The 14,727-nt window shown below is 31.6% G+C and overlaps 1 protein-coding gene across 1 annotated transcript in view; it reads left to right on the top strand.

The window, feature by feature from the left end:
• Positions 1 to 14,727, top strand: part of LOC135955418 (uncharacterized) — a 198,497-nt gene that overhangs the window by 5,013 nt on the left and 178,757 nt on the right. Inside the window, exons 3-4 of the mRNA XM_065505769.1 lie at positions 8,508 to 8,619; positions 13,502 to 13,644. Coding sequence (XP_065361841.1) covers positions 8,508 to 8,619; positions 13,502 to 13,644 — 255 coding nt within the window. The remainder of the gene's footprint in view (positions 1 to 8,507; positions 8,620 to 13,501; positions 13,645 to 14,727) is intronic.

Raw genomic sequence — 14,727 nt, forward strand, 5'->3', positions numbered from 1 at the left:
ACAAACCACCTTAAACTAAAGAGTCAAAATGTAAATACAAAGTAATTTAAAAATAATTCAAAAATTAGTTTTTGCCACAGAAAAGAAAATTGGGTTGTGAATAACATTTGTAGCATAAAGAAGAACAATGTAGTCGTATGAGATGTATGGATGAATAATATTGTGGAAAAAGCTAAAGAAAGAAACTAAAACTACACAAACTACAACTATAAAAGGATGAGGGTGTGAGTTTATAAATGTATGAGTGGTTGTGTGTTGGAAAGAGTCCTTTAGTGTCACCACTACTACTACAATAAGAGTACAAGTATTTTCATTAGGATGGCCCAAAAACATTTTGGATGTTTCATTTTACTTTATGTTTTCTCCATACAAACGGGACCATTCTAATATTCCTGCTACCAAACAAACATCCTTGTTGTATGAAGACAAGTAAAAAATAAACACAAAGACCGTACTTGTCGTCCTTATGTCTACACTCGAACTTAATATATATAGTTGTATAAGTTTGTTATCTTTGTATAGTGATAAAAATCTATCTATGTATACTCTAGTTCTTAAAGGGTAGAGCAATATGTTAAGGAATTATATTGGTTTGAAAATTATGGCCAACATTTACTATAAAACAAATTGGGTGTCATTCGAATACATAAAGACCTACGATTGAAGCTAAACTGGGACCACATAAAGACCTACGATTGAAACTAAACTGGGACAACATAAAGACCTAAGATTGAAGCTAAATTGGGACTTCATAAAGACCTACGATTGAAGCAAAACTGGGACTACATAAAGACCTAAGATTGAAACTAAATTGGGACTTCAGAAAGACCTACGATTGAAGCTAAACTGGGACTACATAAAGACCTAAGATTGAAGCTAAATTGGGACCACATAAAGAATTAATATTTAAGCCAAACTGGGACTTCATAAAGACATACGATTGAAGCTAAACTAGGAATACATAAAGATCTAAGATTGTAGCTAAACTTGGACTACATAATGACCTACGATTGAAGCTAAACTAGGAATACATAAAGATCTAAGATTGTAGCTTATTTGGAACTTCATAAAGGCCTACGATTGAAGCTGAACTGGGACTTCATATAGACCTAAGATTGAAGCTAAACTGGGACTTCATAAAGTCCTAAGATTGAAGCTAAACCGGTACTACATAAAGACCTGCGATTGAAGCTAAACTGGGACAACATAAAGACCTACGATTGAAGCTAAAATGGGACTTTATAAAGACGTACGATTGAAGCTGAACTGGAACTTCATAAAGACCTAATTTTGAAGCTAAATTGGGACTTCATAAAGACCCAAGATTGAAGCAAAATTGGAACTTCATAAAGACCTGCGATTGAAGCTAAACTGGGACCACATAAAGCCCTACGATTGAAGCTAAACTGGGACAACATAAAGATCTAAGATTGAAGCTAAATTGGGACTTCATAAAGACGTACGATTGAAGCTGAACTGGGACTTCATAAAGACGTAAGATTGAAGCTAAATTGGGACTTCATAAAGACCTAAGATTGAAACTAAACTGGTACTTCAATTGAAGCTAAATTGGGACTTCATATAGACCTACGATTGAAGCTAAACTGGGACTACAAAAATACCTACGATTGAAGCTGAACTGGGACTACATAAAGACCTACGATTGAAGCTAAATAATCGTAAACGGGAACCACAAAAGTACTGGGACATCATAAAGACCTATGATTGAAGCTAAACTGGGACTGCATAAAGACCTACGATTGAAGCTAAATTGAGACTTCATAAAGACCTAAGATTGAAACTAATTTGGGATTTCATAAAATCCTACAATTGAAGCTAAACTGGGACTACATAAAGACCAGATGCTTGAGCGGTATAAAAGAAAATAATTTTTTCACCAAATCATTACTTGCGATGAAAAAACGGATCCATTACGATAACCCAAAGCGAATTATATTTTATGTGAAGCCCGGCTAACCGAATCGATACCAAAGCCAAATATCCATGGCGCTAAGGTGGAACCAAAACTGTCCTATCAATAATGAGCTACTAAAATCTGGCCAGATCATCACAGGAAACCTATACCGAAGGCAACATATTCGTTTGAAGAGAGAATTTGCCGAAAATCTTCCAGAATATGCGGCAATCCATGAAACCGTAGTATTATTCCATCATGACAACGCTCGGCCAAATGTTGCAATACCAATTAATATCTATTTAGATATAAGTGGTTGGGAAGTTTTGCCATATTCGACTTGTAGTCCAGACTACTATTTGATTCGATTGATGCAGAATGCTCTATCTGGGATACGCTTTACTTTAGAACACAGTTTTTAAAATTGGCTTGATTCGTTCTTGGCCTCCAACATTAGCAGTTCTTTTGGCTCGGAATCCATGTGTTGCCAGAAAGATAGGAAATGGACATACTAACAAAGGGTTAATAGTACAGTTATGTTTACCATAACCATTTCAACATTTGTTCAAGTTTGTCAACAATATTTTGGTCACTGTGATTATTTATATGATTGCGGTAACCTTAGTATGTTTAAGTTTACCATTCACATAATTGTAACAATCATGTATATGTTTCTAGTAATAAAGTGTATGTTTGTGGCAACCATTTTATGCATCCAGATATTGTGGTATCATACTCTCAGAAATTGTAGTTAGTGACAGCAATTCGTAATATTTATTTGCCAACCTACTATCTGTTGCTAGAACCGACAAAAATTTATGGATTCATTTGATTATCAACAAATTCGGCCATCATAACAACTCTCAATATTATAACTTTAAGAAGTATGCGTATATAAAAAAAGAAATTCCCAAAAAACCTCAACAAAAATTCCCGTAAAATTTCAAACAAAAATATTCCCTGGAATTCCTTAATTAATGTTTTTTTTTTTATAAATTTCCAATTTGTATTGCAATACCCTGTATCTATTAAGCAGAAAACTCATCATGTTAAAACACACATTGGCATATACTATATAACTAGTTACTTGTACTTTAATAAACTAGATAAATTTAATTTAGAGACTGACAGTTTTCTTCCAAGAACCCAATCCCCCATCAAAATAATGATGCTGTACTGTTCGTAGGAATACGAGTACTAATACTGGTTTGCATATATTTTTCATGGGGTAAAATAGTTTCGAAATACTGAGTAAGGGAATAACAAAAATAAAGGCACAAAGAAAAAATTGTGCTTTTGTTACTTGATTAACATAATAATTAAAGCAATGGTAATCTAAAGAAATTCAAAAAAATAAAAAATAATACAAACAGTTTCAATTTATTTTAGAATTTTGAAGTGTGGTTAATTTCCTATTGTATCTATCTAAAAATAACATTTTTTTATAAACAGAACTTCAAGACGTAGTTATGGTTTATATTCCCTATATGACAACAACATAATAAATGTATTAAGGTATATAATAATTACATATATAATTGATGTATGTATGTTGATATGAAAAGTTCGAAAAATTAAACGCCCTTATTGTTTAAATCAACCAAATGATAGTTTAAATGAAAAACAAAAATTTGTTTTGGTTGCTTTCAAAAACAATACAATCACACAAATATGCAGAAAAATGCAGAATATGCATAGGAAAAAAAAATAAAAAGAAAAAAACCGAACTTTAAGGAAAAGACATCACAAAGTTTTGAATCAGTTAGTTCTATTTTTACCATGGGTGGTCGAATATAGATCCTTTAAAAATAAAACCGCACCATGCCGCACTCTATTGAAACGGTGTATGGAACGACACCATTTTTCCGATAGGAAGGCTAATAAGTCACTCGTAGAGCTTCCTCTACGAAAGCCATTGTTGGATTCTAATTATTTAAAAATATGATAGTTAACCATACTCTCCATAACTTTGGAAAGTGCAGAACAAATTGCTATTGGGCTATAATTTTCAGGGTTTTTAGTCTCTCCCTTTTTAGGAATTGGCGTTACATTAGCAACCTTCCAACATATAGGAAATTTTGGCTGCACGGTATAAAGTGCTGAAAAGTATAGCTAATGTACGAGCTAGCGTCGAAGAACACTGCTTTAATACCAGTTCTGGTATAACATCAGGCCCAGGAAACTTGTGTATGTTGAGATCAGTTAAAATCCTTTTAACTGCGATACTATTCTTCATAGTATCTTATACTCTTTCGAACTCGGGTAGTGGTTGATTGCTTTCCAGTAAGTTCGAATTATTTGCAAATAATTCAGCCCTTAAAAGAGTAGAAATTGATGAACTAGCATTATTCATTATTCTTTTAACGAATGACCAAAAGCTTTTTTTGCCCGGGGAGCATTAAGAAATTTGGCTCAGAGTCGCTGCTCGTGTTCGCCTCAGCACTTTAGCACTCGAAGATCTCGCATTTTTGGACATTTTGTTAACACGCCTCTCTAGAACTGACAGCAATTTTGCACTTATGATTAAACCAGAATTTTTTTTCGGTATTTATAAATTTATCTACCTTTTCCGGAAATCCATCCATTAAAGATTGATTTTCTTGGACAAGCTGGTCCTCTTACGCCAAAAATCAGACATGTATTGGGCTACTTTCTCTGTGTTCTTTAATTATCTTTTTACTAGAGCTCAATACCTTTCTACAGGCCGAAGTTCTGGACAGTTCGGTGAATTTGCTTCCCGGGGTACAAAATAAACATTATTTTTTTGAATACCACTCACGGGCCTATTTTCCATAGTGACATGATGCCAAATCGGCCAAAAATATGAATATGATATCACAAATGATTGGCTTCTTTTGCTAAACCTGCAAATGGATTGTCACACAAGAAACTTCGTGGGGAATTTTGTTTGTTTTTTTTTTGACTGGTATTGTTCTTAAGCATTACTTCGTCCATCAGCTACATCCGAAAGTTGTGAAGAGTCTGCCAGTACATTAGTTTCATCATCCATCATACAACATGTGTAATTTTTATAAAATGTTAGCTCAATTTTTTCTCACTTTCTTTTGCCTCTAAGTTCTCACCCGCATTGCGATCTGGAACTTTTTGAACCTTATAAAACTTCAATCCAGCATTAGCTTTGGCTCTGTGTTCAAAATAATCAGAGCATTTAACTTTATGAGCTGCTTTTTTGATAGAAGTGTTAGGTGCTCCTTGAAAGAGATGTTTGACTTATTATTCCTTACTAATATCTGTTCAAGTCAATGTTCAAGTCTTACTTATACTGTTTAGTGGCTGTGAAATAGTGTGACAATAAACCTTCATACCATTTGTTATTATACCCTTCGCCATGAGTGGCAAGGGTATATATAAGTTTGCCATTCCGTTTGTAATTTCTAGATACATTTTTCATTTGAGACCTCACAGAGCAGATATATTCTGGATCGTTATAAATAGCGAAGTCGATATAGCCATGTCCATCTGTATGTTGAAATCAACTTTCCGTAGCCCCCAAATAAATTACATACATAATTCATACATCAATATCTCCGAAATTCTTCGGGTTCAGTTGCAATTTAAAATCGACAATATCGGCCCACAAATGGCTGAGATATAAGGAAAAAACCGGGAAAACCTCGATTTTTGTCCTATTTTTTATCTATATCTGAATTACTATGTCATTAATATAGACAATATGGATATTTAATGATTTCAAAGTCCATTGCAACGACATATATAAGACCATACTAAATTGGACCTACAATGGGTCAAAATCGAGAAAAATATTTTTTAACCCGAATTTTTTTTTCTTCAAACATTTTTTCTTGTCATAAAATCTTTTTCCAAAAAAAAAATTTTTTTTAAAATTAGAAACAAATTAAAAAAAAATTGGAAAAAAAAAATTTTTAAGAAAAATTTAAAACAAGTAATAGAGCTATATTCTTCTGTGCCAAATCTTAAATACAAATTTTAAATATTTTTAGGTAAACAAAATTTATTTTTTTTCCAAAGTTGTTTTTTTTTAATTTTTTGATAATTTTTTTTTCGAATTGTTATTTCAAATTTTTTTTTTTAATTTTTAAAATTTTTGTTTGTTTTAAATTTTTTTTTTCGGTCAAGCCCGACCATATAATACTTTACACTAAGTAAAAGAGCAAAAACATTTTTCTTTTAAAATTTTAATAATTTATATTTTTGAGTGATTTTCGGAAGTGGGCCTTATATGGGAGCTATGACCAATTATGGGCCGATCACCATGAAATTAGGTCGTGTGATTTATGTCTCTATGAAAGTTTACTATGTTGAATTTTGTGAGTATACCAACATTTTTAAGCGATTTGTACACATTAAAGTGATTTTCGGAAGTGGGTCTATATGGCAGCTATGACTAATTATGGACCGATCGTAACAAAATTTGGTGACATGAATTTTGTATATATAAAACTTTTATAAATTAAACATTTATGACCGATAAAGTTCAATTTCGGAAGGACATTTGTATGGGGGCTAGGTGAAACAATGGACCGATTTGAGCCAGTTTCAATAGGCTTGGTCCCTGGGCCGAAAAAATAACATGTACCAAATTTGATCGAAATATCTTCAAAATTGCGACCTGTACTCTGCGCACAAGGTTTACATGGAGAGCCAGCCAGCCTGCCGACCAGACGTACGGACGGACGGACATCGTTTAATCGACTCAAAAAGTGATTCTAAGTCGATCGGTATACCTTAAGGTGGGTGTTAGACCAATATTTTACAAACATCTGCACAAACGCATAATACCCTCCCCACTATGGTGGTGTAGGGCATAATTAAACATTTATGACCGATAAAGTCCAATTTCACAAGGTTTACATGGACAGCCAGCCAGCCAGTCGACCAGACATACGGACGGACGGACATCGTTTAATCAAAGTCGATCGGTATACTTTAAGGTGGGTGTTAGACCAATATTTCTGGGCGTTAAAAACATCTGTACTAACGCATTATACCCTCCCCACTATGGCGGTGTAGGGTATAAAAATTATTTTTAAGTATAATTTGGTGATGGGTATATAAGATTCGGCACAGTCGAATATAGCTCTCTTATTTGTTTTTTTTTTAAGTCCATTTTGGATGTTTTGAAAGGTTATTATTATTTTTTCACGTACTTTCCATTTTGACAGTGGAAAATTAATAATTTATAAAATAAAATATCTGACATATTTTTAATAATAACAAGTAAGGAAGTATGGTCGGTCAAGCCCGACCATATAATACCCTACACTAAGTAAAAGAGCAAAAACATTTTTCTTTTAATATTTCAATAATTTATATGTTTGAGTGATTTTCGGAAATCCGCCTTATATGGGGGCTATGACCAATTATGGACCGATCACCATGAAATTAGGTAGTGTCATTTATGTCTATATTAAAGTTAAGTATGTTGAATTTTGTGTGTGTACCAACATTTTTAAGCGATTTATTCACATTAAAGTGATTTTCGGAAGTGGGTTTATATGGCAGCTATGACTAATTATGGACCGATCGTAACAAAATTTGGTGGCATGAATTTTGTGTATTTAAAACTTATTTGGAGCGGAATTTGTGGAGATACATATATAAATTAAACATTTATGACCGATAAAGTCCAATTTCGGGAGGACATTTGTATGGGGGCTAGGTGAAATAGTAGACCGATTTCAACCAGTTTCAATAGGCTTGGTCGTTGAGCCGAAAAAATAATATGTATCAAATTTTATCGAAATATCTTCAAAATTGCGACCTGTACTCTGCGCACAAGGTTTATATGGACAGCCAGCCAGCCAGCCGACCAGACGGACAGACGGACATCGTTTAATCGACTCAGAAAGTGATTCTAAGTCGATCGGTATACTTTAAGGTGGGTGTTAGACTAATATTTTTGGGCGTTACAAACATCTGCACAAACTCATAATACCCTCCCCACTATGGTGGTATAGGGCATAATTACAAACATCTGCACAAACGCATAATACCCTCCCCACTATGGTGGTGTAGGGTATAATAATAATAATTTGATGGAACCAGGAAAAGTTTTGGCTGGAATACTTACTGCCAGTTCCACGATGTCGAAAGAAAAATTAGTCTAAAAAATTTGTATGAAAAACACTATATTTTGAAAATTCTTTCGAATAGTTTTCATACAAATTTGTTGGATTCATTTTCCTTTCGACATCGTGAAACAGGCCTTTAGTGTGTATAAGTTTTTCCTCACTCAGACTTCATTTGTTTTACTACTGATCTGTTGTCTATATAAATTGAAGTAGCAGTATATTTATTATACTGCGATATTAACATTTATTCCTGCAATATTTTTATTTTATCAATATTATCTTTAACCTCACAAATGCAAGAAAATGTGACATAAAATTAAATCACTTTTGCTAATAACAAATATTAAATGAATTGAAGATTTGTTTATATGTTTCAAATTTAACAATATTTTAATTAAAATTCCAATATATGCCCAACCACTTTCACATTAATGAAATCTGTACATTTTTTTTTGTGAATTTAATTAAAATTTATTATTCATCATTATTTGCATTTTATTTGATTTAATTTTTTGCAGGCTGGTATTACACGTTGCAATATTGATGAATCGATTGATTCAACAAATTCCAGTTCAACCTGTCAAAGTCCAATGACAAATCAACGTGATGAAGCTCATCTCCTGCAACAAAGTAAGTATTTATTTATTCATTTTTTCGGGGGGAGGCACAAATTTGCTGACACATTAATAGTTGAACATTTGGCCCTCAGGGTGAAATGCTTGAAATGCAAATGTAGTCAATGACAAAATAAAACTATTTTGCAAATTTATATTCATAACTTTAGGCCATTTAGTTAATTCATATTATAAGTTTTAGTTTATGCATAACATTTTGCTTTCAATGTTATTAAAACTATTTTTGACAAAATGAATTTTAAATTACTATATTATTTAGTTTGGTAAAATATTTTCTAATTTTTTGCTGCAGTGATTTTTGCAAAAGGGTTTAACGTTCAATTAGCAAAGAGATTAATATAATAGTTTTTGGTATTTTTGTTTATGGAATTGATGTGGTCAATTCATTATTTGATTATATGTAATTTGTTTTTCATATTTAATTTATGTATATTGAATAACAAATTTTAAATGAGATTTTAATTTAATTTATAAACATAATTTATTTCTTTAATTAACAATTAATATATAATTAGAAATTAAATATAAAATGGTAGTGCTAAAGGTTAAAGTGTTAATATATCAAGGATATATGAAATATGTTGTTAGAAATATTATTTAGGATTTATAAGAAATTTTAAGTTATTATTTGGCTCCATAAAGAGATAAATTTACTCTGAATAGAAAGTTTCTGTTTCTGAGAGATCAATTTTCTCAGTAAAGCTAATTTTAATCTTGTCAGCAAAACATTTTCTTTAAATTCTGAGCTGTTTAGCTATCAATTTTCTTAGCAAAGAAAATGTATGGAAGATCTTGAGCTGATCAGCGATCAATTTTCTTTGTATAGACACATTTTGAGCTAAACAGCGATCAATATTCTTTATATAGAAAAATTTTGATCGCAGAAGAGATCTATTTTCTTCATTTATTTGGATTTTTTTAAAATTTGTTGCTTTTATTTTGAAACTTTCGTACAATATAAATTTATTCAAAGTATTCGCCATTGTTAGCTACGATCTTTTCTCATCTTTCTGGCAACACATGGATTCCGAGCCAAAAGAACTGCTCATCTTTTGAGACCAAGAACGAATCAAGCCAATTTCAGATACTCTGTTCCAAAGTAAATCGTATCCCAGAGAAAGCGTTCTACATTGATCGAAACAAACAGTAGTTGGGGCAAGTTCTGGACTATAATGCGGGTGAGGCAAAACTTCCCAACTACTTCTTGTGATCGAGCGTATTCATGATGGAATATTTCGGTTTCATGTCTGGCCGCATATTCTGGTCGTTTTTCAGCCAGTACTCCCGTCATACGAATGAGTTGCTTTCGGTACATGTTCCAAGTGATGGTCTCATTTTTAGTAGCTCATAATAAATAAAATCGTTTTCTTCCAAAGTTAAATTGAAGGACTGAGTTTTAAAAGTGGCGTATTTTTGAATCTAATTGTGATATTGACTTGACATTTTTTAAGACCAAAAATTAACTTATCTAAACAAAAGAAATTAGTTCGGAATAAATGTGGATCAAATTAGTCCTAATATTTGCAATCCTTATAAAATTTTGATACAAATTTTAGTTTTATAGACTCAATAAATAAGATCTCAAGAGACCCAATAAAGAAAACTCAATGAAATTTTCAATGTTTTTTAAAATGTTTCATTTTAAATAACAAAGTATAAAAAAACTTGTTAGAAGCGAATCCCGCAATTCCTAAAAATTGGAGCGAAAATCCCAAAAATGGCATTTTTTACAATTTTGCACATTGGGTACACATTTCCTTCGGGGCTGGGAAAATACTTTGGGAATAAATAGGGAACATGTCAAGGTTTCCAAAGCTGCTTTCCGTTTTCTGATCCCGGCTTTGGGATTTTAGAACATGCGGCCCAATGTTGAAATTTTGATAAAAAATAGGTCAATTTCCAAAGGGCGTAAGGCCGACATATTCGAAAAATAGAGCATATTTTTTATAGCAAAATGTTTTCCATAAAGATACCTTATAGAAAAACATAAAATTGTTATATGTTCTTAAAGAAAGCTTTTTTTAATAAAAAAAAGATTAAAGTCACCTTTTTGCCAAAAAAAAATAGCAAAATTCGACTACTTTTTTAATTTTTAAATTGAAAATCGTTTATTTTTAGATTCATAATTGATATTGCTTGAAATAATTTGTATATTATTGATAATTTAGTTGTCTAACTAACAAAAAAAATTCGACTCCATTCGGTTCAAAAGTACGGAATATATTTTTAAAAAAGCGGACCAATTTATGGCAAAATTTTAAAATTTACATTTTGTAACGCCAATAACTCGGAAATTATAAGAGATAAATAGCATGTTTTTCAAGGCCTAGCCGAGCGCAAAAGTATGAAAATCTTTAAAATTGGATGGGAAACAAAAAAATGGCACGTGTTTAAAAATTTTACTTTGAGCCCCCATAGCATTTGTAGATCCCATTTTAATAACTTAAACTCGAATACTCCTTGGCTACGTCCACGTCATATTTTATTCCGGTCGGACCGATCGTTTGGAAATGCCAGATTTATTTCTGTTTATGCCAAACAAAACAACTAGTATTAACTTTCCCTTGATTTTCCCCGCAATTCCTATTTGTAATGATATACGTTAAATTGTCATATAGTTCAAAAAAAAATCGTCAGTTTTCAAATATGTCGTAAAGTCTTATTCCGATAGAAAGAAATTTTTTATTGAACCCGATTGTCCTTATTCCAAATAATTTAATAAATACAAAGAAAAAATCCTAATTGCTTTGTTTTTCATATCCACATTAAATTATACTAAGTAACCAATATCAAATATTTTGTTTTGGCTCAGAGAGTTTAATACCAGTTTTCCAATAATTCAGCTTTTCAACCCCAACTATCATTGAGTTAAACAATTTCCAAAAAATTTCGATTCTACACCACAGTTCATTGCTACATGTGGCCGAGTGTTGTCATGATGAAATATTAAGGTTTCATGTCTGGCGGCATATTGTGGGCGTTATTCGGCCTATAATCGCTTCAAATGAATGATTTGCATTCGGTACAAGTTCCCTGTAATTGCCTGGCCAGATTTCAGCAGCTCATAATAGATAAGAGCCTTTTTGTCCCATCAAATACAGAGCATTAACTTAGTGCCATGGATATTTGGCTTGGTGTCGATTCGGCTAGTTAGCTGGGCTTCACATACGATTTCTTACGCTCCGGGTTACAGTAGTCCATCCATTTTTCATCACAACTAATAATTCGGTGCAAAAGTTATTTTCTTTTATAGCGTTCAAGCATCATTTCGGACATGCAAATTAGTCTTTCAAGGTCTTTCGGCTTCAGTTCGTATGATATATAATTTCCCTGCTTTTGGATGAATTCTGCTGCTTGCAAAAATTTTTAAATTGCTGATTGAGTAACTCCCAATGATTTCGTAAACTCTTGTTGAGTTTTACAACAATCTTCATGGAGTAATGCCTCCAACTTTTGGTCTTTAAACTTTTTCGGCTGGCCTGGGCGATCCTTGTCTTCCGTGTCGAAATCACCACTTCCTATCCGAACCAACCACCTCTCGCACTTTGAAATCCATAGTATATATTCACCATAAGCTTTGGTGAGCAATCGGTGTGCTTCATCGGCCCTGTTTTTCAAATTAAAAAAGTGAAGCAAAACTTCCCACCTTGTTGGCACAATATTCGACAATTTCGAACCAAAAAAAAATTTGTTATTTACACTATATTGTTCAATAACTAAAATCTATTGTAAATCCCTAATTTTTTAAGACAATTTGTTGTTGTGCAGCGAACTATATTCTTAACCCTCTAACCCGCAAGAGTGCCACAAGGCATGCATTACAAAACACCAGTTATCTCAAACAGTAATTATAATTTATTTTCTAAATTTAGCTGTGACTTTAATTACAGATTAGTTAACATTTCCCCCCGAAGGACGAAATACATTCTGACTTTTAGTTTTTGTTTTGTCAGCTGTCTTGTGAGTGATGTCATAATTTTAGCAAGTAAAATTTTTGTATAATTTTTTTTTTTAAATCAAAGTTTTACTAACTTTTAGTCGCCCCCGATCTATTCGAAGATTTTTATCATAATTATTGTTTTTTACACCTAAAGCGGCAACAATGCCCGGAGGCACTCTTCACCTTTTTGCACCTGGTTCCTAAAATAAATTTGCAAATTATTTATTGATGGCTGTTCTGAGATTGGGTCATAATTATCCTAACAAAATTCTTCGACAACTTTTTTTGTTTGCGGGCATTTTTTTTTTAGAAAATTTTGAGCAATACAGGGATCAATTTTCTTTGTTTTGAAAAATTTGAGCAGTTTAGAGATCAATTTTCCTTTTTCGAAAATTTTGTGTTGAGATGGATCTATTTTCTATGATTAGAAAATTTTCAGCTGTCTAGCAATAAATTTTCTTTGTTTAGTAAATTTTGAGCTGAAAAGCAATAAATTTTCTTTGTATAACAAAATTTTAAGATATACATCGATCAATTTTCTTTATGTACAGCATTTTGAACTGATCACTGAACGATTTCTATATATTGTATTCTAAAACTTTGTGATAAAATATATTTCTTTCATTTTGAATACTAAAGTTTTAATATTAAAATTCTACTAAAGTTTTAACTTTATCAAGCAATTTAATTTAACAATTTTTTCTTGAGTAAATAGATATCACAATACCATTTTAAGTTTGTCACTATAAGTACTTAGTAAGAAAAGAAAAAAGCCATTGACAACTTTTAATTTAAAAGAAACATTCACAAGATATAAAAGATTTCATATAATTTTTTCAATATTACCAGTATTATCTATGTTTTACTTGTTTTTTTGTGTTAACTTTACTAAACTTTAAGAATGAAAAAAAAACTTATTCTTTTATTTTCTCTTTAGATTATGATTCATCGGACACAGGACGTAATATTGAGGCCAATACAAATATGAATGCAAACCTCAGTCCAACAATATCCTTTTGGTTTCGTTTGAATCGCATCATCTTACGTTTGTGTAGCACGCATCAATTTAAAAATCTACAAGTAAGTAAATGGACAAAAAAAAAGAGCAAAGATTTAGTTTTTTTTTTTGTTTCTTACATGTTTTGAATGAAAACAAATCATTTAGAGTTACAAAGAAAGGAAAATTTGATATGAGAACTAAGAGAATCATTTTTCATCTACGGTTTTTGCTGGGTTTTTTTTTTATTTTTTTTTGGTGTGTGGGTTACAACTTGCAAGTAATTTAATTGCTTCTGTTGTTATAACAACATACAAAATTAATTAAAGTTGTAGAAGATTTTTTATTTTCATTTTGTTTGTTCAAAAAGAGAAACGAAATTTAATATTACTGTTGAGCAGTTATTGGTGAAAGGGCACGTTTTAATAGAATTTGCAGGCAAGATTTTAAATCAAATTTTTATTGAAAGATAATACGAATGGATAATCAGACATAATAATAATAATAATTGAACTTAATTGACGTCAAACAATAGATTATGATTTTTTAGAAGGAATGTTTAAGAAATTTTGGATTTTATTAACAGGCATCAAAATAAATATTGTAATAATTCAATAGAAAATGTCCTGGCCAAATACAAACTTTTTTCTAGGAAACATACACATTTAGAAGATACAGTAGGACAACAATTTTCCATAACTTTTAGCAACATTTTATATGGTTTCTTTGAAGCAAATGTATATAAATAAAGTTCTATGTTATAAAACAACTTAGTTCTAACTGCTATCGGTGTGTGTATTAAAATTTGTTAGTGCTCTACCTCCCTCAACAAAAATTAGGACATTTACTTGTAAGGTCCTTATCTTCCACATATTTAACTCAACTTGAATTTCAAAGACTTAATACTCTAATAAAATCATTACACTATGCTACATAATAAAAAAATAAGTTAGAAAATATAAAACCCTGTACTCAGTATAAATATTAGTAAAAAACAGTTTTGTTTTTTTACCCCTCGACATGATTGTTAAGGTTATATATATGGGGCATTTCATGTCAAGTGAACCAACTTTTGAAATCGATCACTATTAAATTATCTTGTCTAGAAGTAGTCTTACGAGGTCTTCCACCTAAATGTTGAGTTTTTACAGAACCGGTCTCACGAA

Source organism: Calliphora vicina, chromosome 3 (genome assembly GCF_958450345.1).
Source record: "Calliphora vicina chromosome 3, idCalVici1.1, whole genome shotgun sequence".
Lineage (NCBI taxonomy): Eukaryota > Metazoa > Arthropoda > Insecta > Diptera > Calliphoridae > Calliphora > Calliphora vicina.